Source organism: Cyprinodon tularosa, unplaced genomic scaffold, assembly GCF_016077235.1.
Source record: "Cyprinodon tularosa strain WSP-4 unplaced genomic scaffold, ASM1607723v1 ctg387, whole genome shotgun sequence".
Classification (NCBI taxonomy): domain Eukaryota; kingdom Metazoa; phylum Chordata; class Actinopteri; order Cyprinodontiformes; family Cyprinodontidae; genus Cyprinodon; species Cyprinodon tularosa.
Genome location: NW_024039104.1, coordinates 1,615,043 through 1,637,429, shown reverse-complemented (window position 1 = coordinate 1,637,429; position 22,387 = coordinate 1,615,043). Strand labels below are relative to the sequence as shown.

General features: G+C 38.6%; 2 protein-coding genes across 19 annotated transcripts in view; one reads left to right on the top strand and one right to left on the bottom strand.

The window, feature by feature from the left end:
* Positions 1-1,253: 1,253 nt before the first annotated feature.
* LOC119791343 (prostate stem cell antigen-like) lies at positions 1,254-5,410 on the top strand. The gene is made up of 3 exons (XM_038297410.1): positions 1,254-1,380; positions 3,377-3,493; positions 4,909-5,410. The coding sequence occupies exons 1-3, from the start codon at positions 1,338-1,340 to the stop codon at positions 5,115-5,117; spliced, it is 369 nt and encodes a 122-aa protein (XP_038153338.1). The 5' UTR covers positions 1,254-1,337; the 3' UTR covers positions 5,118-5,410.
* Positions 5,411-5,645: 235 nt separating this feature from the next.
* LOC119791340 (focal adhesion kinase 1-like) overlaps positions 5,646-22,387 on the bottom strand; it is an 87,610-nt gene continuing 70,868 nt past the window's right edge. For 14 of the 18 annotated variants that reach the window (XM_038297399.1, XM_038297392.1, XM_038297396.1 and 11 more), the window contains 8 exons: positions 18,138-18,200; positions 16,560-16,599; positions 13,518-13,621; positions 13,291-13,299; positions 10,056-10,211; positions 9,686-9,766; positions 9,526-9,611; positions 5,646-7,170 (listed from right to left, as the gene is read on the bottom strand). In XM_038297399.1, coding sequence (XP_038153327.1) covers positions 7,044-7,170; positions 9,526-9,611; positions 9,686-9,766; positions 10,056-10,211; positions 13,291-13,299; positions 13,518-13,621; positions 16,560-16,599; positions 18,138-18,200 — 666 coding nt within the window. In that variant the 3' untranslated portion in view covers positions 5,646-7,043. The remainder of the gene's footprint in view (positions 7,171-9,525; positions 9,612-9,685; positions 9,767-10,055; positions 10,212-13,290; positions 13,300-13,517; positions 13,622-16,559; positions 16,600-18,137; positions 18,201-22,387) is intronic. The other 4 variants (XM_038297393.1, XM_038297409.1, XM_038297408.1 and 1 more) reach the window with 1 other exon arrangement.

Here is a 22,387-nt window from a genome sequence, read left to right as displayed (position 1 = left end):
TTCCTGCTGTGCAATGGTGCCAAGTCTTGCTTGTATTTAAAAAGCAACTGCAGATTTAGTTTCACCTGGGTTATTTCTTTAAATTCTGTGTAATAAAACAGTATAACCGCCATTGATATTTTCTATCATTTCTGAATATTAGATGCATTTTGGGATACATAAAAAAAAAAAAAATGACAGCTGAGTTATGCTCTTATGTTTCTTAGCCTAGCCTCGGTTGTGCTTAAAGCATTGATACCACCGCAGGAAAACAGAAACTTGCTTTCTCTACAGAGCTGTTAGAAATAAATGCAAGGTGTTGGTCAGAAACAACTTTAGGTCTTTCCTCCTTAACTAAAAGAATAAATCTTTCTATTCCTGCAGAATTTGTATTAACCTTCATTCATTCTTTCAAGAAGGTGTGAAGAAACCATGATAAACTGGAGGAAATAGCCAAAGCATTGCAAGATGTTTACACTGCAAATAAAAAAAAATATTTGCAGAGCAAATATAAAAACTGTGCAATATGTACACATATATATCTGGATTTATTTAAGCGCATCAGAGTGAATAGGGGGATATGAATGCTCACTGCACTCATTAGATAAGTAAGAATTGGGTATCCTTCTGGGTAAAAACTTTATGTTGGTCTATTACACACTGAATACCAAAAATATATCAATCAAAACAAATGGATCATGAAATGAATGGATCTAAAATATCGCTCATAACATGCTCAACCTTTAATAGAATGAGATGAAACATTCACATCTGACCTTCCGGGTGTTATTTCTAAATTCTTGAAAAGCTTGTTCATGTGTTTGCAGCGAGGCGAGAGTAAACACTCCTCTGTTTAGCAGACAGAAGTGAGCCTAATAAAATTGACTACTTATGTAACGCAGGTGTAGGTTTAATAATCAAAATAACAGCTGACACTTTTAAGGACCAACAGGTCATTAAAAAGATTTATGATTAAAAAAGAAAAATATTGAAAAGGTGTAACTATTACAAGGACAATCCATTATCCAAAAAGTTTTCACTTATGATCTCTAGGCTTTCTTGAAATTCAAACCTGCAGTTACATAAAATGAAAGTTATACAATAAGGTAACAGCGGTCTGCCACTGACAGCTGGTTTATGCATGACAAGTATCTACGAAACCACTGCCAACATCCAGGAATGTCCATTACAATGAGGAAACATTTGGCTTGATGCCAAGGAGATGTCTGATGTGGGAGGATCTGCTCCAGCTGCTTGCTTTAGAGCAAACACCTGAAACCGCACACACACTCACACACACACACGGAGAGCTGAACATAACAGGTTTGACCGCAGAACGCAAACTTTGACATCAAAAGATGTTGCTTAGCCTTGTGATCCTCTTCTTCCTCTTCTCTCCAGGTATGTGAGCTAACCTCTAAAATACTAATAAATTGTATCCAGTTTGAGAAATTATTGAAGAAATGATCTATAAAGATGACTGATGTCAGTATAATAATAATAATAATAATACTTTCTATGTAGAAGGATTCACTGTAAAATGCACAAAGAAAGAAAGACGAGCAGGCAGGTTGGGTGACTTGCTGTCAGATAACTGGAATCTTTTTAAAGTCACGTTTTCAGTCTTATTATTTTGTATTTTAGAACAATTTATGGACATTATTTCATTTAAAGAATTTATTTTAAAAAAAAGTTTTTTTCACTGCAGACATTTCTGTCATTTTCCCATATCTGTATGACTTATTATAATGCAGTTTTTTTTGGATCATATCTGAAGTCAGTTTCCTTCCACATATAGTTCAATGTATTTTTCATTAAAGTACTGGATATTAAAATCTTTCTTGAAGATTAAAAAATACATAAAATAAAATATAAATATAGGAATAAAAAAAATCCTATTTACTCTGCAGAGATGAAGCACATATTTCTTCAGTCTAGCCGTCTGTTTTCTTTTTTTTACACATTTTATTGTTTTAAAACAAACATTTTCATATCAGTCAAGTAAATATTCCTTGTATAGCTACACCGATTAGCTACTTAGAGATTAACTCTCGAAATTTTAGAACATATGAGTCACTTTATGCAGGCTAAACTCCAGCAAATCTCTATGAGATGGGAAAATAAAATTTTTACATCATAATTAATATTCAGGCAGCTTTTGCTGAAGAATTAAATGGACCTAATCAGCTGAAAAGTGATGACCAGTTATCCAGATGTTGAAAATCCATCCGTCTCCCATCGCTCATCCGTTAGGGTCTCAGTTGGATGGTCCCTACCTCCAGCAGTCTATGGGACCCAGGACAGGTTGTCAGTCTAGCAGAGCAACAGAGACATACTCACACACCTAACAGCATTTTATAGTCAACTACTAACCTAATAGTCATGTTTTAGGGCCTGAGAAAGCCTGAGAACCTGCAGAGAACCACACAGAGAGACCATTAATACTACATGCAGAAAGACCCTAGGCTGGGATCTGAACCCAGGACCTTGCTGCTTAATAAACAGTGTCACTGTGCAGCCTGACCTGGACAATCCAGAATGTCAGAGTCTCGTATTATTTTGTAATAGCAACAGGCTTTCTCATTAAAAAAACCCCAAAAACTTATATCTGGAAAAATTGTGCAAGGTCCCTTTAAACAACTTCAGGCAAGGCTGCATTAATAGAAACAAGTTAGATGAAACCAGGGAGGACTAATTATGTGTTTACAGCTTGTTACGTAATGAGTTAGGTGTGTGTTAGGAGGAGAGATGTGAAACTAGACAGGGCTAAACATCCAGTAAATGGATCACATGCAAAGCATCAAAACTACACATGCTTTCCACTATTGTCCAGTCTTTAGATTAAGAATTTAAATTATTATTTTTTTTCTTAAGGGATGGAACTTTGTAAGTTTGAACCTATTTTATTTATACAATAGGAGTCAATTTTCATAATGATGCATAAATCTGATAACGTTACAAGCAAAGCAGATCTATGAAATGTGAAGCAAACAACACAGAAGCTCCTAATTAAACAAGCAAGCCTGACCAGTTAAGGCTTTGTTTCTCCCTTTTAAAGGCACTTTTATGTAACTTAGGAGTTTAGATTTTTTGTGATTTCAAACTCGTTTCAACATTTAGTCTGTGATCAAGACGACTTTCTTTTAAAAAACACAATTAGGAAAGACACAAATTTAAAAACAAACTGCATGATATTTGGCACAAATACAGTTAGAGAATAATAATATGAAAGATTTTGTTTACTCATTCATCAATGAGTAAAACCTGGGTTCCCTTTAAAAGTCCCATTAAGACTCCACTAAAAATATCAGCCTTTTGTCTTGTAATATTTACCATCCTGCCTGGATTAAAACCTATAACTTCATCTCTCACCTGACTATAACTAATTTCTGTGCAGTAACGTCTCTGAAGTGTTTCGTGTGCAGCTCCTCCACCACCAATGATGAATGCAACCAGAGCAGTCAGAGCTGTCAGCAGCCACTCGACACCTGCATGACCATCGTGGACACCCTGGGTAACAAACAGCAGATCTATGCTCTCATCTTTGTTTCCTCGTTAAAGTATTACAAATATTAAAAGTATAAAAAATACGATCTCTTGATCATAAGTAGCAACCCTCAAGTTTGACATTAGAAACACAGAGGTGGGTATTATTGTGATATGAATGAAAATAATGAGTAACAATTCACAAAGTTCTAATTTAGCAGTATGCTGACAGGATATGGGGTCAAAAGAGAGAGAAGACATGCAGATAAGGATTATGGGTCAGGGTTTGAACTCAGAAAAGCCTGTCAGAGATTGAGGCCTCTAACATTCGCTGTGCCCAGCGGTGCCATTGATTGAAAACACAAGAACCTGAGCTGAGAACCGCTGATCTGCACCCTTCTCACTCAGCTCCAGCTGTTACAGGTCATTGCTCTACCATAAGGGGAAACTTTGCAGCCTCTGCACTGAAAAAAGAATGCATCCATTTTGGCATTTACTTAATCATATTTAGTTACGTTAACACAATTGTTTTGTTGTTCCCTGCTAACATGAAACGTTTGTGTTAAAGTAACTAAATATGATTAAGTAAATGCCAAAATGGATGCAGTCTTTTTCTCAGTGTGACAGGTTTTCCTGGATACTTACCGCCATGCAATTTGGACCAGCTTCGCTGTCCCTGCTGAAGAGAGGGTCCACAGCATGATGCAGCCACTAACTTGTATTAGTGTATCTATCATATATCTTTTAAGAGGGAATTGGAATTTCAACGTCCAGACAAAAGTTTTTGTTTTCACAGTTGGCTGTGCCTCTTCTCTATCTTGTTGCAAACTGATACAGGAGTCCGTTCCAGTGACGCCTTTCTTCAAGCTACTCTTGCAGAAAAGTCAGATTTCCAGAGTTCACAATTTATCGTTGTCAGCAGAATTTCCCACCAGAGTTATAATTTGCCATCTGGAAAGCGGTCTCAGTATAGATAGCTGGTCTACACTTATCTTCAGATGATGGAAGGAGCAGAGCTCAGACAAATGTTCAAAGCTTGGGACACGGTTTAAACCCCAAACCCTAATTTACTGTATTCCATTTTGTCCTGAACCTGCCAGCTGCGTTCCTTGGTTTTTATATTCACAGAACAGCTGGATTCAAACAATGAATTTTGATGAAATCAATTGCTTAATCATTAGACTATTTTTTTACGAAATAAATTGTTATGGTGGTGAGCTTTTATGAACTTTATTTAGAGAAAAAACAGGGGATACAAATGCACTAAAAACCCAACCTTTCTTTTCTCTCTACTTAATTTACCACTACTTTTTCAGAATTATCCAATAAAACTGTGGTTTTTGAAGGGATAACAGGAATAAATCTGCAGAGTATATGTGTGTTTTTGAGCATAAGAAATCTTGCTGTTATGGTAACAGCTGCACGTGTGTGTACGTTGTCCAGGTTACATGAAAGCCATTGTGAAGCAATGCTCCAGCAGCAGCACATGCAAAGGAGCAGCCTCCACCGCCTCAATGAATGCAGATGGAAACGGAAACACCATCAACTGCTGCAACTACGACATGTGCAACTTTAGCGCAGCCGAATCCGTTCACTCACACATGCTGCTGCTGCTTTTAACTGTGGGCATCCTACTGCTGCCATCGCTCTGAGGTCCATTAGAGAAGCATAGAGCATCGCCTCTACACCAAGATAGAAAATCATGTAAATACCTGTAAATCTATTATATTATACTGAAAAGATTTATTTTGTATATAAATGCTAAGACCTATTAGAGAAAACCTTGTATATAACATGCTGCTAATTATGAGAAAATACTCATTAAAATGGGAACATAGACATGAATAAATAACATTCATTTTTTGCAACTACAACATTTTTACATCAGGTTGCAAATAAAAACAACAAATTTCCTTTTGAACATTGTTTTATTTTTTTCCTCATATTTCACAAGATGGCCGATTCAGCCAGGAAGTCAAAATAAAAACCAGTGTTTACTATGACGGGTTCTGTACAATTCATCAGTGATACACACCAGTATAGCTCACAATATACCAACATGAGCAGAATTACGCAACAACACTGAGATAAAATAGATTGTTTTTTTTATTGATTTCTTTTTTATAACGAGTGCGTTTTCAGTGTATTTTGGTCCACATGAGATCCAGATGTTTATCTCCTTTAATTGCTGGCTAAATATGGAGATAACATCTGGGTTTTATGTGGATTAAATCCATCAGAACTAGTGTTTTTCTTTTTTTTTTTTTTTAGGTGCTGTGCAAATATGCTCTTCTCCTTACCAGTATATCATGCTACACCAGTACGGTGGCCAGGGTGTTTCATATAGATGTATGTCACAGCAGAACAAGTTCCAGTCCGCATTTTCTCCTGGTTTTGTTTGTTTGTTTTCTTGGAGACTGTTGCTAGGAGGGACATTTTTTTTTTTTTAAGTGTTGCATCTGACATAAACGAGGGATTCACACAGGTTCCAGGTGTGGGTTTGGTTTTGGCCCAGCAAAGTGCAGGTGTAGTGCCTCTGAAGGGGGTTTTGGACCAGTTTTTCTGATAGGGACAGACATATTGGGAGTAAATATCAGAGGAATAGATGCCTTACTTACATAAATAGTCCAAGTAGAAGTCCTCTTTCCTGAGTTTGAAGATACAGGAAGAAGACGGTCACTGCTAAAAACAATACAAAAAAACATGGAGCCAGCCAGCAAAAAGAACAGACTAAACTGGGAAGCTGAATGTGTCTTGCCAGTGGTTGGGTGTTACCCTGACAGATTTGAATTCTTCACATTAAGAGTCTTTAGAACCAGCTCAGAGAGGAGCGCAGGAAGACCAGAGAGAAGCAGAGGACAGAGAGCGTTCTGCAGAAAGTCCTGAATGTTAAGATTCCCGATCCTCCCTCTGTCTCCTCTGTCATTAGAGTTCTATAAATAAAAGCTGGTGAGACAGAGGAAACACAGGAGAAGCCGAAAGGCTGCAGTTCCAGAGGAAACGCACTCTGTGCTGTAGTAACATCCGTAGAAAGCAAACGTCTGCAATGGGATCGGAACACAAAGGAATCGAGGTCTGATCTGCCAGGTTCCTGTTTCAGTTGATTGAAGAGTTCAAAACCTATGATCAACATCAACAAAACAGACGGCTGCTGGCTGATGGTCACTTCCTCTGTTCGGTTTCACAGAGATATGTTTCAGTATAATCACAGTCTAATTCACCCCCCTGATGTCAGCAGCTCTATCCATTCCCACGATAGTGTTTGATATCATAATAAGCTTTATATCTATTTAACCTTCAGATCCCGTTTAAAAATCAACTCATGTCATTCTCTCTACCAGGGGAGCAGCCAGGTCTCTGATTCAGGTGTTTTTCTCTGATCTTTCATTAAATAAAGTCACAGTGGTTTAAGTAAAGTTGAAGAAAGTTACTGAACCAGACTGCAGCTCACTGCTTGCTCCATTGGTGCATGAGCTGCTGAACCTGTCTCCTCTGACCACTGACACTCTTAAGGTATCCATGAGTCTTTAGATATCCGACAGAGACCCGAGAGGCACTCAGTCTCCTGTAGACGGGGGCTAGTAGGGGCGGGAGTGGGCCATCATCCTCAGCCGCGACTGGTCGATGACGTCCAACAGGTTCTTGGCATCGACGGCGAGAGCGTGAGCCGCCGTCAGCATCTGCTTCTTGTAATCTTGCTGAAGACTAAGATTAAAAAGCAAATAAGGGTTCTTTTATTATAAAATAAATATGCACGCTGCAAAAAAGAGAAACATTTTTAAATATCATATTTACAGAAAATAAAGTGAGCAAAGGTTGCTTGGCTAAATATTCATTTAATACATTTCTTCTATTGAGAACGAGTTAAGTGACCAAACTCTTTAAATAGGAAAAATAAACATATTTCTTCTTCTAGCATTTCAAGCTGAAATATCTCATTAAGAAAATGTAGAAATACATTTTAAGAATAAGAACAAGTTTTATTTTCTTGCACAAAACTTGTCTTGTCTCTCAGTTTTCTTTTAAGACAAAAATAAGAAAAATATCATTAAAAAGGGCTTTCCTTTACCGTCTTGAAAATCAGGCTGGATAAACGGAGCACGTCTTAGAAGTTAGTATATAACAAGTCTCAAATTTATTTATTTCCTTCAGAGGTAAAAAAAAAATGATCATACAGCAAACCATTTCAATCAGTTAAAAGAAAAATGCAAAACATGTCCTGCATTACCATAAACTATTTCTACAGTCCACTATTAGGACAGCTCATCAGCAACATGAGCTACAGAGATGCTGATCATAGAAATATCCTCCAGATTTCAGCACCTTTCAAGGTTGACTGAGGTTCTCCCACATGGACAGTCAAGTTATGTTCTGGACAAAAAGGTCTGTGTTATCAAAAACACAAAGAATGCACAACAAGGAGGAGGGGATGCATGGAAGATTTAAACCTAATTTACCACCTGTAATGCATTGGGGTGGCTCCATCATTCTGAGGGTTTTTCAACATGGCTCAAATGGTGGAATAAAAGAACCGGAGGAATATTACTAATGAATCGGACTCTAACCCTGTTTATCACGTCAACAATTAGAGGGGTAACAACATTTATAAACCAAATCAGATCAAAACCCAAGCAGAAATATTCTTTTAACATACAAAAAAAAAAATTGGTTGTTTCTCTGCAGCTTGAATTTCACCAATTAGAAAATAAGTTCCATTTGGTTTGAAGAATATGGTGACATTTATTATCACTCCTAAAATAACAGCTCTGCAAACAGAATCTCAGAGTCTGGGGCTTATTGGAGGCAAAGTGGTACCGAAGTGGCCAATCATTTTCATGTCTTTTGGGATTGTCCAAAAATACAACCATACTGGAGGGAAGTAACCAGTGAAATATTTAAGATTATGGGAATGAAATTGGACCATTCCTTTATTACATTGTATATATGCAAAATGCCAGAAACTGTTCCTCATAAACACAAATATCCGCTAAAGATCCTTCTGATGTGTAGAAAAAAGGCTATAAGCTGGTGATGGCTACAAACTGACTCTAACATTACACCAGTGGAGGGGGAGAGTGAAAGAAATCTAGAATATGGAGAGACCGACTTATATCTGGAGACTGGAACAGGAGAAATGTGTTGAAAGCTGGGAAAAATGGATGATTTATAGCCTGGGTGCCATTCCGAACTTAGTCCCGCCCACAAAATTTGAGGTCGGGAAGTTCAGGTCTGGCATTGCTCAATAGTAGCGGGAGTATGCTCGCACAATATCTGGCCGGCCAATCAAATAGTCAGGGCGGGCTTTATACGATGATGGACAGATGATTAACAGGAACGTAATCAACCACGTGACCAAAGCGCGCTTGGGTGACAACAACAATGGCTGCCGCTGGAGAGTTGAGGTGTGTAGATTCTGCTATTAGGTCTGTTCTAGAAGATATCGACAGCAAATTAATTTTAAAAAAGGAACAGAGAAACGCGATCAAGGCATTTGTTGAAAAGAAAGATGTTTTTGGCGTCCTTCCTACGGGATTCGGCAAAAGTTTAATTTATCAGCTGGCTCCCTTGGTCGCTTAACATACGTCACGCACTCCGTTGCTCTTATTGGTTGTAGGTCTATCCAATTGAGTGCAGAGGCATTTTTTTTTCCTGGTTCGTTCGAAACACGCCCCATAATCACAGCTCTATGGAGCAGTATCAGACTCATATTCTGACTAGAATTGAGTCGGACTACGTCAGGCTAGAAGATTTATGCTCTAAACCTGGAATAGTGACACAATAACATGATGTAGGGAAAATAACGAGCTGTGACCCCATAATGTTATACCCATGAAAATATTATCATTTTTTTCCTCCTTTATATATATATATCCAAAATAAAAAGTAAAAAAAAAAAAAACAAAGAAAATAAGTTCTGTCTGTATGTAAATGCACATTGAGTAACCTGGAATATTTCCATTTTCTTACATGCTTTTGTATTTTATAAAAAATATAGTAAAAGCTTGTCTGATCAGAAAACAGAAGTGGATCTTCTTTCCATTCATGTTTCGTTGGCCTTACCTCGTCATCACATATTGTTGGGCTAACTTCATCTTTCCAATCAGCTCTGCCAGGTCAGAGTTCAGCAGCTTCTGGGCCATCTCGATCTGTTAAAGGCAGCAGAGTGTTAAAACAAGCTACCCAAAGGTAACTTTCAGTGTGCTTGTGTTTGTGTTTGCACCTCTCTGTGCGTGCTGGCTGGAAGTTGAGGTAGAGTCTCGTCGACCGTGGCTAATAACGTCCTCAGAGCTAGACCCACATCCTGAACCACAGAAAACACACAGACTATGTAAATAATATAAACTTTTGACACTTTTGATAAAATACTGGTTGAAATTATCATAGCTCGCTGTTTGCAAAACACTGTGTTGCCAATGTAAATCTTGTAAATGTAAATACGTAGAAACTACTGGGGAATATTGAGTCACTAGACAACCCCTAGTGAAACGAAAATACTTTTAATGCATCTAAAAATATTGTGATTATTTGTCAAAACTTGACGTCTCAAGAGGAACTGACTGAAGAAGTGAAACGTGTAGATGGTCATTTACCTTGACCATTGGGACGTATTCTTCTGGAGGAGCTGGCTGAATCTTGCTCGACATCTCGATCACAGCTTTAACCAAACCAGTCACATTCTCATACACTTTGTCATTTGAGCGATCCAGATTGGCTGTGGGGGGAGGGCTTATCTCCTGAGGCTGCAGCTAAACGTCAAAAAGACAAACAATAATGAGCAAAGAAATGTCACCGTTATCTGAAAGAGGGTAAAATGAGGAAAAAACAAGCTGAGACACAAAACAATGGTCTCTGATGAGTTGGGATGTTTGACAGGAAAAACTGATGGTCTTCAAGGTTGAATAATAAACAGTTTCAGGTATAAAACAAAGATCTGAAGGACGCAGAGAAAGCTTACAGAGAACAAATCTCTTAATACTGCGTGAGGTAACCTGACTTCATGGATATGTTTTCTAAACTCATTTCTAAACATTACAAATATTTCAATGTAAAATATTTTTTTTCCCCACACTTATTAGATTAGACTATTTCAGTATTTAAAATAACATTCTGTACATTTTACTGCAAAATATTAACCTCAAGACTGTTTTAACAGCAGTTTTAATAGGTTTGAAAAAAAAAAATGTTAATTTTGATGTTGGTATTTTGGAAACTGCTACTTCAAGGCTTCAGCTGAACCTAAAGGGAGCAGCTTTATTTCTAAATCTGGAACAGCTGGACGTGTCAAATAAAGGCTGGACAGTCCCAGAGACTAAAATGCATTTGGAGTGCCCATTTTGCCATTTTAGACTTAAAGGAATAGTACACCCAAAACATGATTAGCCTTCATTTTCTACTCACCCCCATGCTGAACAACACTCTGGAGTACTTTTTTGATATCTCAAATGCATCTGGAGATCTGGGAGGCTTCTTGCTGTCTGCTGACATTCAAATAATGGAGGTCTATGGTGACCGAGACAGAAAGGTCCATAAAAGTCCACAAAATCGTGTCAATATTCCTCCATACTGCTCGTCCAATGTATTCCAAGTGTCCTGAGTGGGTAGCATCCAGAATTTACTCGAAACGAAGTCATTTAGAATGTTTTTAGAGCATAAACAGTAGTGTATAGGATTTCCTAAAAGCGCGTTCACGAGTCTACGGAAACCGCGGCAGACCAAACCAGATGAAAGTGCGCATTCAGCTCGGCAAAGAACTCATGCTCTTCCTCAACACTGAAGTCCTCAAACATTTTTCTTTCGTTGTTTCTTTCTTTGCACAGGTAAACAGCACATTTCTTCTTCTACGCTTGCATTATCGGCAGAGCAGACGCTGAATGCGCACTTTCGTCTGGTTTGGTCTGCCGGCTTCCGTAGCGTCATGAACGCGCTTTTAGGAAATCCTATACACTACTGTTTATGCTCTAAAAACATTCTAAATGACTTCGTTTCGAGTAAATTCTGGATGCTACCCACTCAGGACACTTGGAATACATTGGACGAGCAGTATGGAGGAATATTGACACGTTTTTTGTGGACTTTTATGGACCTTTCTGCCTCGGGCGCTGGGGACCTTCATTATTTGAATGTCAGCAGACAGCAAGAAGCCTCCCAGATCTCCAGATGCATTTGAGATATCAAAAAAGTACTCCAGATTGTTGTTCAGCATGGGGGTGAGTAGAAAATGTAGGCTAATCATGTTTTGGGTGTACTATTCCTTTAAGCTTCAGCTCAGCACAGACTTGGCATTTTCTATAGACCAAGGACGAAGCAAATGGCTTTTCTTTTTTTTTTATTGAGTTGGCATTTAGAGGTTAAAATGTTAAAATCAAGGTATGTGGAATCAAACATAAAGCAGATCAATTTACCATACATCCGTGTGAAAATGGATGCCCTTATTCATTAATATTAAAAGTACATCTTTCTGGAAGGTAAAGAGTAAAACAAGTATCATATGTTACTGTGCCTATTAACACTTGAAAAACAATTAAAACCACAAACTTTGACACTCTTTAAGACGTTGAAATAAAACCCTGCACAAAGATTTGTTCTACTCATAACATTAAAAACCAAACAAAATATTGTTTGCAGCTTTGTTACTGTGAGCAGCTTCTATTCAGACATTAGTTAGAGCACAGGCTGCATTGCACCGTTTATGAGACACAGAGGGGGCGGCAAATCAGAGTTTAAGTAATATTCTTAAAAAAACAGTTGTTAAAAATTTAAATATTTATAGTAATCAAAGAAAAATATAAATATTTAAATGTTAAACTTTTAATCTTCAGTGAGGGCTAAATTGTTGTAGGTTAAAAAAAATCCTATAATGTAAAAAGTTAGGTACAACAAAACCCTTTTAATAATCTTATTGTTTTTAGCATCCAAAATGATATAGAATAAATCAGATCCCTAAATAATTAACAAACAGGATGCCGTTCTTTTATTTAGGCAAAAATTCAAAGACCTTTTTTAATTTTTCATCAATGATAAAAAAAAAAATCCATTCCCAACAGAACAAATGAATAAATCAGACTACTTCATTGAATCATATTATGGAAAACAACACAACTATTGGCGAAGTAGGTAAAAATGTTCTATTTGTGGGGATCTATTTGGTCTATTAGATGTTTAGGGCTCACTTTTTGATTTTGGACACCTCTGCTGTATGGTCTCAGACACACGACAGCCACTAGATGGCAGTATCACATTAGGTTTGCATCCTGAAATTGAATCGAAATCCCTGCAGCTTTAAAACTGTTGGTTTGCAGATAATGCAGTTCTTCTGGTTTTTACTGACTACCTGTAATTACAAACATTTAGTTAAAGTATTTCCTGCTGTTTAAGCGTCTTTCAGAGTTAATCCTCATTTAACATTTTCATGCTTTTACACTTTTTCAGTGTTTACTTCACAACTTTTTGGCTGCGAAATGAAGTGAAGAAAGTGTTTTTGAAAAAACTGGTCTTTTTATGAGGGATTCCCCGCTGAAAAAAAACCTCATGAATGCAAGGGTTTGTCTTACAAGAAAGAAAAAGGCAATAAGAAGAGAGCTCTTTTTCAACACATTCTGGCCAAAGAAGCATTTTAACTAAGGATTGATTAGTTCAGATTCACGGACATGAAGGTTAGTTTAGGGAGTAAATGAAACAACAGCAAAAATTACACTAAAAACTAGATCCCATTACAGCAAGCAATGGAATCCATGTGCTATTTGTTAATAATCCAGGATGTGACTGAATGGACAGAGAAGAGAGACAAGACATACGATAAACAAACACAGAGCATGCGCTGCTTACCCGCCAAGGCTAGGGGTCAACAGTAAGGAGGAGTGCAGGAGGAGGAGAGGGAAGGGAGAGACGCAGCAGCCAAAGATAAGATAAAAAAAAGGAAAACATTAACAGTGGTCAGCATTAAAAACATGCAATGTGTATATTTGGTAGGTTTGTTTTCATCTTGCATGTGTGCATGCTGCTGTGGTCATACAAGAGAAGGAACGTCATGCATTTCTGTTTTATTTCTGCACCTTGACGCCATCATTGTAGCTGTCTCCAGTGTTTAGACAAGCCAGACTACCCAGCTGGCTCTGGGCCCCTGGTCGAGGAGGCTTTTTGGGGGGGACCACATGCTCTGCCAAGACAAACAAATAAAGTTCATCAGAAGTTAGAGCACAAAATTTAAATCTAGGAGCTAACAAAAGGGAGCTATAGCTCAAACTGTTAAATAACGGGCACTGTTCAGAGACATATCTGAGCATATGAAGTCACAGAACTCTGCCGTGCAAAATTATTTACACCCTGAGTCTTACTGCAATATTTTGCAATGACAAACATTGATGCTTTTTGTTAGTATTTATTTTTTTTTATCAGAAAAGAAAGTAATTTACTGAAGACAGAAAAAAAAAGTGTGTTGTGCATTTGTATTAAGCTCCCCTGCATTAACACTCTGTGGAACAACCTTTCATTGGAGGCAATTAGCCCGGCGTCTGTGAGCATCATTGTTTCCACAGCCACATGTTCTGAACAGGTTTTGCCCAGGCCTCACAGTGGTTCTGGCTGGACTGCACCATGACAGGTTTGATCCACCTTTCCATCAACTTTGTCCTGCTTTCCTCTCCCCCCCCCAAAAAAAAAAATAAAGCTTCCACACAAAATGATGTTTTTGTGGATACTCAGAAGCATTTAGCATCCAGCTTAACTCAGACAACAATTAAAACCTCCACGTAAGGTGAATAAAGAACAAACTTGTCAAGTACGAGTGTGAGCTACGGGAAGAGGCAGAAGAGTGCTGCAGTTCTGTGTTTTGGCCACAGATGGCGGTATCATTAGAAAACTCTGTAAGGCCTCTGTAAGCAGTAGAAAAATTAATATTTGGACTCAAAAGAGACTCTCACCTAAGCGGGAGACTCTGCAGCTCCTCACATGTATTTATAAAACATATAAAATCAATGCATCTCTTTTGTTCTCTGAGAGTGACTACAGACCAACTGTGACTCTTCAACCACTCCACAGTGCTCGTACTCGTACTCGTCGTCTCCCGCTTTATCCGGAACCGGGTCGCGGGGGCAGCAGACTAAGCAGAGACTCCCAGACTTCCCTCTCCGCAGACACCTCCTCCAGCTCTGCTGGGGGAAGCCCTAGGCGCTCCCAGGCCAGCCGAGAGACGTCGTCTCTCCAACGTGTCCTGGGTCGTCCCCTGGGCCTCCTCCCAGTGGGACGTCCCTGGAACACCTCCTGAGGGAGGCGTCCAGGGGGCATCCGAAGAAGATGTCCGAGCCACCTCAACTGACTCCTCTCGATGTGGAGGAGAACCGGCTCTACACTGAGCCTCTCCCGAATGACCGAGCTCCTCACCCTATCTCTAAGGGAGAGCCCAGCCACCCTGCGGAGGAAGCTCATTTCAGCCGCTTGTATCCGGGATCTCGTTCTTTCGCTCATGATCCAAATTTCATGACCATAGGTGAGGGTAGGAACGTAGACCGAACGGTAAATTGAGAGCTTTGCCTTTTCGCTCAGCTCTCTCTTCACCACGACAGACCGGTGCAGCGTCCGCATTATTGCAGCAGCCGCACCGATCCGTCTATCCATCTCCCGCTCCATTCTTCCCTCACTCGTGAACAGGACCCCAAGATACTTGAACTCCTCCACTTGAGGCAGGGACTCTCCTCGAACCTGAAGGGGACAAGCCACCTTTTTCCGGTCGAGAACCATGGCCTCGGACTTGGAGGAGCTGATTCTCATCCCGGCCGCTTCACACTCGGCTGCGAACCGCCCCAGCGCACGCTGTAGCGCACGCTGTTCCAGGGGCCACTCCACAGTGGCCCCTGGAAATTAACTTAAAGGTACGATGAAGTTTGGTTTCAGCTGACAGAACCTAGCCTATTTTTTTCCTTTCATTCAGACCATTAATATTTTCCACTGATGACTATCTGCATTACATTGCTTGTTAGAATAACCACTGGACTTCACTGAAAAGACTGAAACTGACATCTTGAAGTCATGGTGTATTTTTCCAGTCCTAAAAAAAAATATTCTAAATAGCACACATTTATAAACTCTAGTAATCTTTATTATTCCCTTAAGGATCAATGGCAGAGTTTTTTATTGGGGCGGATCAATCTGCTGTTAGGGGTGGTGAAAAACTGATGGGCACCAAAGTCAGTTCCAGGTCAATCTACAACACTGATTCCCAAATACTGACAAAGCATATTTGTGTGTTGAAAGATATAAAAGCATTCAATAGAACCAAATACATTGTTGGTGCCGTTTCTATTACTATTATACCTATGGTTGATATAGTTTATTAAAATACTTGTATTAGAACCAATATTTTGGGTCAAGCATCCATTCTAGTTTTATTGTGTGTTTTGGAAGCCAAATAGTTCGGCACTAATAGGGAAATAAAAGAGCACAACATCTGCAATACAGTAGTAATAATCTAATCACCTGTAAATACATTTATGAATAATAATAATTGTTCTAGAGTTGTTCTGTATCTTGAACTCCATTGAAGAATCCTAGATGACTTGCTGTGTTATAACTTTTCCCTTCTCCTCCAAAATAAACAACTGCCTCTAAAAACAGCATTAATTCTGTATTTGTAATATTTAATGTTAGTATAGGCCTATTAATCTTAATTATTAATTGTTGTATTTTTGTTTTCAGCCTATCATTCATAAACTAACAATTAAATTGTCAAATTAGTTAAGATATTCCACTTAAGAGCATCACTGCTGCTCCATCTGGTTTAGATGGGAACTGTTTTCCAAAGTTGATGTATTATGTCCATATGGGAATAACAGTTCACCAGGTAGGGGTGGCCACTGATTAGCCAGCCACCCCCTCGCTCCTCTACCGATGAGCCTCAAATACGCTTCGCATCTAATTCATTCATTCAGCAGAGCAAGGAACACCATGGGTCTTTAGACTGTAATGGTTGCTGACCCCTGATCAGTTTGTTGTGGTAATGTGAAAAAAGCAACATTTTTAGTGGGGCTCCATATGGTTGGAGCTGGAGGAGAAAATTTGAACAATAGCGGTTAACTGAATTAAAGAAGCTTCCCCATTACCTGATTTGCCAACAGGCTGGTAAATGTGCTGGTTTCCTGTCTGCAAAACAAACAACACATCGGGTTAGCTCATGGACTGTCACAGACATAATAAGAGGCTCTGCAGGAAATTAAAAAAAGCACTGGCCAAAACCAGCAACGTCTGAAGGAGCAGAGAATCCAGTTTCATGTTCATCACATTTAATGAGACTCAACTTTGGTGATTTACAAATCAGATTCAGCAAAAAGTGAACACTTTCCTAAAACTAAAACATTAAAATTAAAACCATTTAAGATGCTTTTCTTTTTGAATTTGGTGGCTTTGTTTTCTCGGAATGAGAAATTAGAGCTTCTAAAGTTCTGGTGCCAACAGAAAGCTGAGGTTCGACAAACACCAACACCCAAAAATACTACGCCACGGGCAATTTACACAGACGCACAAAAAAAAAAAAAGGAAAAAAAACAGAGAGGTTTTCCCACCACAAGCCACAATCATTCAATGGGAGGAGGAGGAGGACAAGCAGAGAGATGAATTACAGAGACAGAAATATCATTAGGCTGCTCTATGACAACTTCTGCTGGGAACGAACACAGAAAGCACAGCTGGGTTCAGCTCTGCTCGTCAAAAATCCAGCAAATAGAACAAAGAGACGTTAACTGGACACGGATCAAATGTTAAGACGGGTTTTAGAAACCAAACTACAAACTGGAGCAGAGAGGAAGGATTTTAGCTGTATTATCAGAGAGGCACCACCAGCTTATCAATAGTCTATTTAATTAAACCCGTCCTCTGTCATTTGCTTTGATTCATTTCCTTTAACTCACCTAAATGACAGCATTTAACTACCTTCAGAAACAAGATCAGAGTCTCAAAATTCTCAGAAGAATTTATAAGAGTCAATATAATTATGAATTTACCATATGTTGTTTCTAAACGTTTGTAACTTTCTTACTGTCATTAACAAAGTCCATCAGAGTTTAAACTAATTTCTCATTTAAAAGCTCTGCATCTTCCAGACAGTTTGGGACATTTTTTACTTAATAGCATTTACCCTCCTTTAACTTTTTACCTATATGTTCCTAAAGAAATGAAAAGACTACAAAAAAACTCTTAATATGTAAGCATTGCTAACTGCTGTTTACAGATCGCTATGGCCAAAGTATTTGCTCTAAAGATACTTTGACAATCTGAGGTTTGCATTTTAACTCAAACCTTCAGCCTGAGAAATGGCAGCATAACCCATGCAGATAGAGAGAGAGAAAGCAGAGCTCTTTTCCTGTTAACCCTTCTATTAATATCTAGTGATGCTGTGAGAACACATTGACCCTGCATTGCTGACCCTCCCCCGTGAGGTCACTTCCTGCTCCTGGATCGATCCCCTCAGCTCAATTCAAAACCAACACTCAGCAGCAGACTCCATTCTCTGAGAAGGTGTTACTTTAATTACCATTTCTTTATAAATCATAGCTTAGAAAGGGACACTTAAATGGTTTAGATGATCAGCATATATGAGGCGGATCAGACTCAGCAGACTAACAACAAATGAGAGCAGCCTAGACAGAAACAAATGGAAATAAAGAGAGCTAGAAGTTACTCACTGGTGGCTGGAGTCCACTTTCTTCTGTTTCCAAGCTTCCTCTAGAGCTCCTTGGGTCTGGTTTCTAAAACAGACCAAGTCATCAGAAACTTTAGGTCTCTTTTTATCAACAATAGTTAAATCTAAAGTTTCAACAACACAGCTTTCAACATCATTAATGTTAAAAAGTTAAATTAAGTTGTTTCTTTTTTTTGGATGAGCAGCGAGTCACATTGCTGTGCAGCTTGGGACTCAAACTAAAAACCGTTTTTATTCTTGGAATATGCCCTGAGAGGAATCCACATAACGACCCGGCTATCAGCTTAGGATCCAGCATGACAACCTTCAGCACACAAAGGCTCAAATGAAAACGAAACCATTATGCAGAGAGCAACAGAATCTAAGAAGGTTCAAGATGCTCAGATAAAAATTAAACCCCCAAACCCTCCCATCCGCTATCTTCTCACATGTACGTCCTTGCATACCAGCTTTCCAAGACAGGACTTGAAGACCAGCATTGCCCTGAAGTTCATTAAAAGTTTCCAGATGAATCGATTGGGTCCGGATGATCGGATCGTTTTGCTTCTGTCCTTATCTTATAATTTCACAGAATTGGTCTTAAAGTGTCCATTTTCCTTTCCGTTCCTGCAGCTTTGTCTGATTCAGCTTCTGCTTTCTGCCTAAAACACACTTCTGCATGACTCCAAGACAGGGAAAGAAGGAGGGAAAGAACCAGGAGGAGGGTATCTGCTGCCAACCGCAGTTCTCCCTCTCTCCTCCCCTCTCACTCATAACAGCGTTATAAAAACAGGCCAGTCAACGGAAAAAAGAAAAAAAAACTTTCTCATCTGCACGCTCCCCCTACACACACACACACACAATCTGATGCCTCCTCAGCTTTTCAGTAATCTTCTGTGTTGTCGGTTTGTGGTTGTGGGTCAAAGACAGACTGTTGACTGGCCTGTCAGAGTCGGTAAGCCTATCATTAAGCCAGGAATTCACACAGGCCACACCTGCCTCCAAACTCTCTCACAAACAATAAAATACTTATGCAAAAAAAAAAAAAACCGACAGCTACTTCTATCCACAGAAATATGCAAGAAACATGAAACATCCTTCCTCCCACCAACCTCGTCTTTCCGCTCAAGTCTATCCTAATTACTAACACCTCTCTGTGCATTCAGTTTTATATAAAAAAAAACACATTATTCTACTAGTTATGTTTTATTGTGAAACAAAAAAAATCCCATTGAGCAAAATGTTTCATACGAAGATGTAACATCTGCCAGTTAGACTGTAATACATTTGTGTTGATCAATAAACGCTTCAGTGAGGCTACAGTTAAAAGATGAATACGAAACAAGGAAGCTGGCAAAGGCAGGATGGGAAATAAAACTTAGAGAGCAATGAATGTTAATCTATGATGGAGCTTAATGTTATAGGAGGTCTGTGCTGTGAAGCCAGAAAACATTTTGGCGACACTTTAGTCCTCTGACATAACTGCAGCCTGAAAACCTCCAAGTAAAATCTAGCTACATCCAGCCCTTTGACTTCCTACAACTGAGCCTTCGAAAGCCCCCCTGTTGCTTCTGTATTAAGGCTGCTACATTAGCTCTCTGATGCATGTATCACTGTTAGCTCAGGCTAAAAGAAGAAACTGACAGAGAGGGATGAGTTTGACTCTCTAAAAACATTTGATCATCATCAGTGTAGAAATGCCATATAATGAGCACACTTCGCTTGTTGATCAGTTATTTAGCTTGCTGGATGGAGTCTAAACCCAGTAGATGCCAACACCCGACGCAGGCAATGGAAACCAACATACACATTCCTATTCCGGTCATAGTTACAACTTTTTTTTATTCAAAACTTTACATTTTTCAAAAGAACTGTATCAACAGAACAGCTAGAGTGATGCAAAATACATTTTACTGAAGATAAAAAGCAATATACATAATTATTCTACAAGTTTTGATAGGTCCAAACTATAAGGTCACTTTGTTCTCATTACAATGCCAAGTTTGACATTAGAGGATTCTGCACCAATAGGACTAGTAGGCTTAAGCCATGTTAGGTGGATCTCAGCAATTTCCAAATACTAGCAGCTTCATGAGAGAGTTTACAAAATAACTCTTTTTAAGCAGATGAGCATCAAGCTTTTCAGCTTTGGTGCCAACTTCAGGGTATATAAGAGGATTTTTCGCACATTTTTGAAAAGACCTGCCCTCTCAGATGGGGCATGGAGGTTAAAGATTTAAGTCTGAAATGTGAAGTTAAATGTATGGTTTGCATTAATTAGTAACGGACTTGGCAACTGGCTGGAAGGGAGTGGGTAACTTCAGCCTTGATAAGTTAAACTTGTAGTTATCATCTATAAACATCCATTTACTAAAGTCAAGGGTGAAGCTGCTTAACTTATAAACTGAGCGTTAACCTAAACAGATAAAGTATCAATGCTCTACATCGGAGATCTTCAACAGGGGGTCCACGGAGGTACTGCATGGGGGTCGCAAAAGTTTTGGTTGATTTTTTATATATATTTTCCCCTGCAATTTTTTTCACTAATCTTTAAATCCACATTGACATGAATTCAACACACTGTAGTAAACAGATAAATGGAAGCGGAAGATGTCTTTCAGTCATCAATGCTCACATTCGCTGACACACAGGAGCTCTTTCAATATGGGCACCTTTTCATTCACAACACCTGTCCCATCAACTAGGAATCAGAATCGGAAATACTTTAATAATCCCAGGGGGAAATTACTTTGTTACATTACTCCATCTGTAATAGAGTGACTATAGGGCCAGTTTGATATAACACAATTTCATGCAATATATATAATCAGGGGGTCGCCGCTTCATCTCAGCATCAGTTCGGGGGTCCTTGGCCAGGAAAACGTTGAAGACACCTGCTCTACGTATCAAACAAGATCCTGGTTTTGCTACTTTAACATAAACTCAAGCAGTATTTCTACATGATCTGCCAAAGCCAAATATCTGAAATTGTTTTAATCTGTGTGGCACAGGATCTGCTGAGGCATTACAGGGCAGGATAACTCACAACACAGGTGTTTCTGAGTGAGTTTTCAGCACAGAGACCATTTTTTTAATGATTACATAAAAGAACTCACATGAAAATGTAAAATAAATAAATAAAAGAAACAAAAAACTGCAGCTTCACTTTAAAATAGCACCCCATAGACCCAGTTTACACAGTAAATCAGCAAAAAAAAGATGAGGGGGAAACACCTTCTTAGTCGTTATCACCTTTCACCATGCCTCATATACTGCTGAAAAATGATGTCTGTTAAATCCCCAAATCTGTATTTCATGGTAACAGCTAAAAGGCACATTACATGATCATTATGGAAATCTAAATAATTTATTTAGGACTTCCTTTATTCTTATTATTCGTTTCCATTCCTGCAAAAGAAAATCCCCAGTTGTGCTTATATTAGTGCAAATTCTAAGGCCACCCTTTAAAGAAAATAAATGATCCAATCCCTATTAAAACATACCCATAAACATTTTTTTTGTTAAATGTATTACTCATTACATGTGTAATAAAGTGACACACTGAAAACTAAATCAACTGTTACAAAAGTATGACAACATGCAGAAAGCAACTTAAAAAAGGAGGATGACGTCTTTGAGAAATGTGGCATGCAGGAAATTCCAAAAATAAACGGAGCACATCAGAGATGATAAATGGGATGTTGTGACTTGCATGGTTGATTAAAATCGCTAACCTTGCAGATAAACTGAGTCATCTTTTGAACATGTCGGTTATACAGGAATAAAACCTAAGTTTTAAATTTATTTCAGCCATCTAATTTTCTTCATATACTTAAGAGACTTGTTGTTTGCTTTGACATCATGTCTTTAAAGTCAGAAACTCAGCTCCACCTCAGTTTTTAGTTTTAAACACCCCTTTTGAGGTTGTTTCCTGCGCTTACTAAAATGTACTCCAGTTTAACCTAATTACCATGGATGAGATATCCTATAATTTACTATAATAGGATATGACTGAACCATGGGCTGTCAACATGACAAATATAAAAAATATCACTTCAAGATAGCATTTTGGTACAAACCAAGCAGCACATAGACTTATGTCCAAAAACGATTTTTAATTTTATTGCTATTGTCTGATTATGCTAATCAGACATATGGTTAGACTAATTGGGGACTTTCAAGTATGACTAAAAAATTTTCTCAGCTTAGTAAGAAGATCATCAATGATATAAAAGTAGGTCTGGTTAAGCTAAA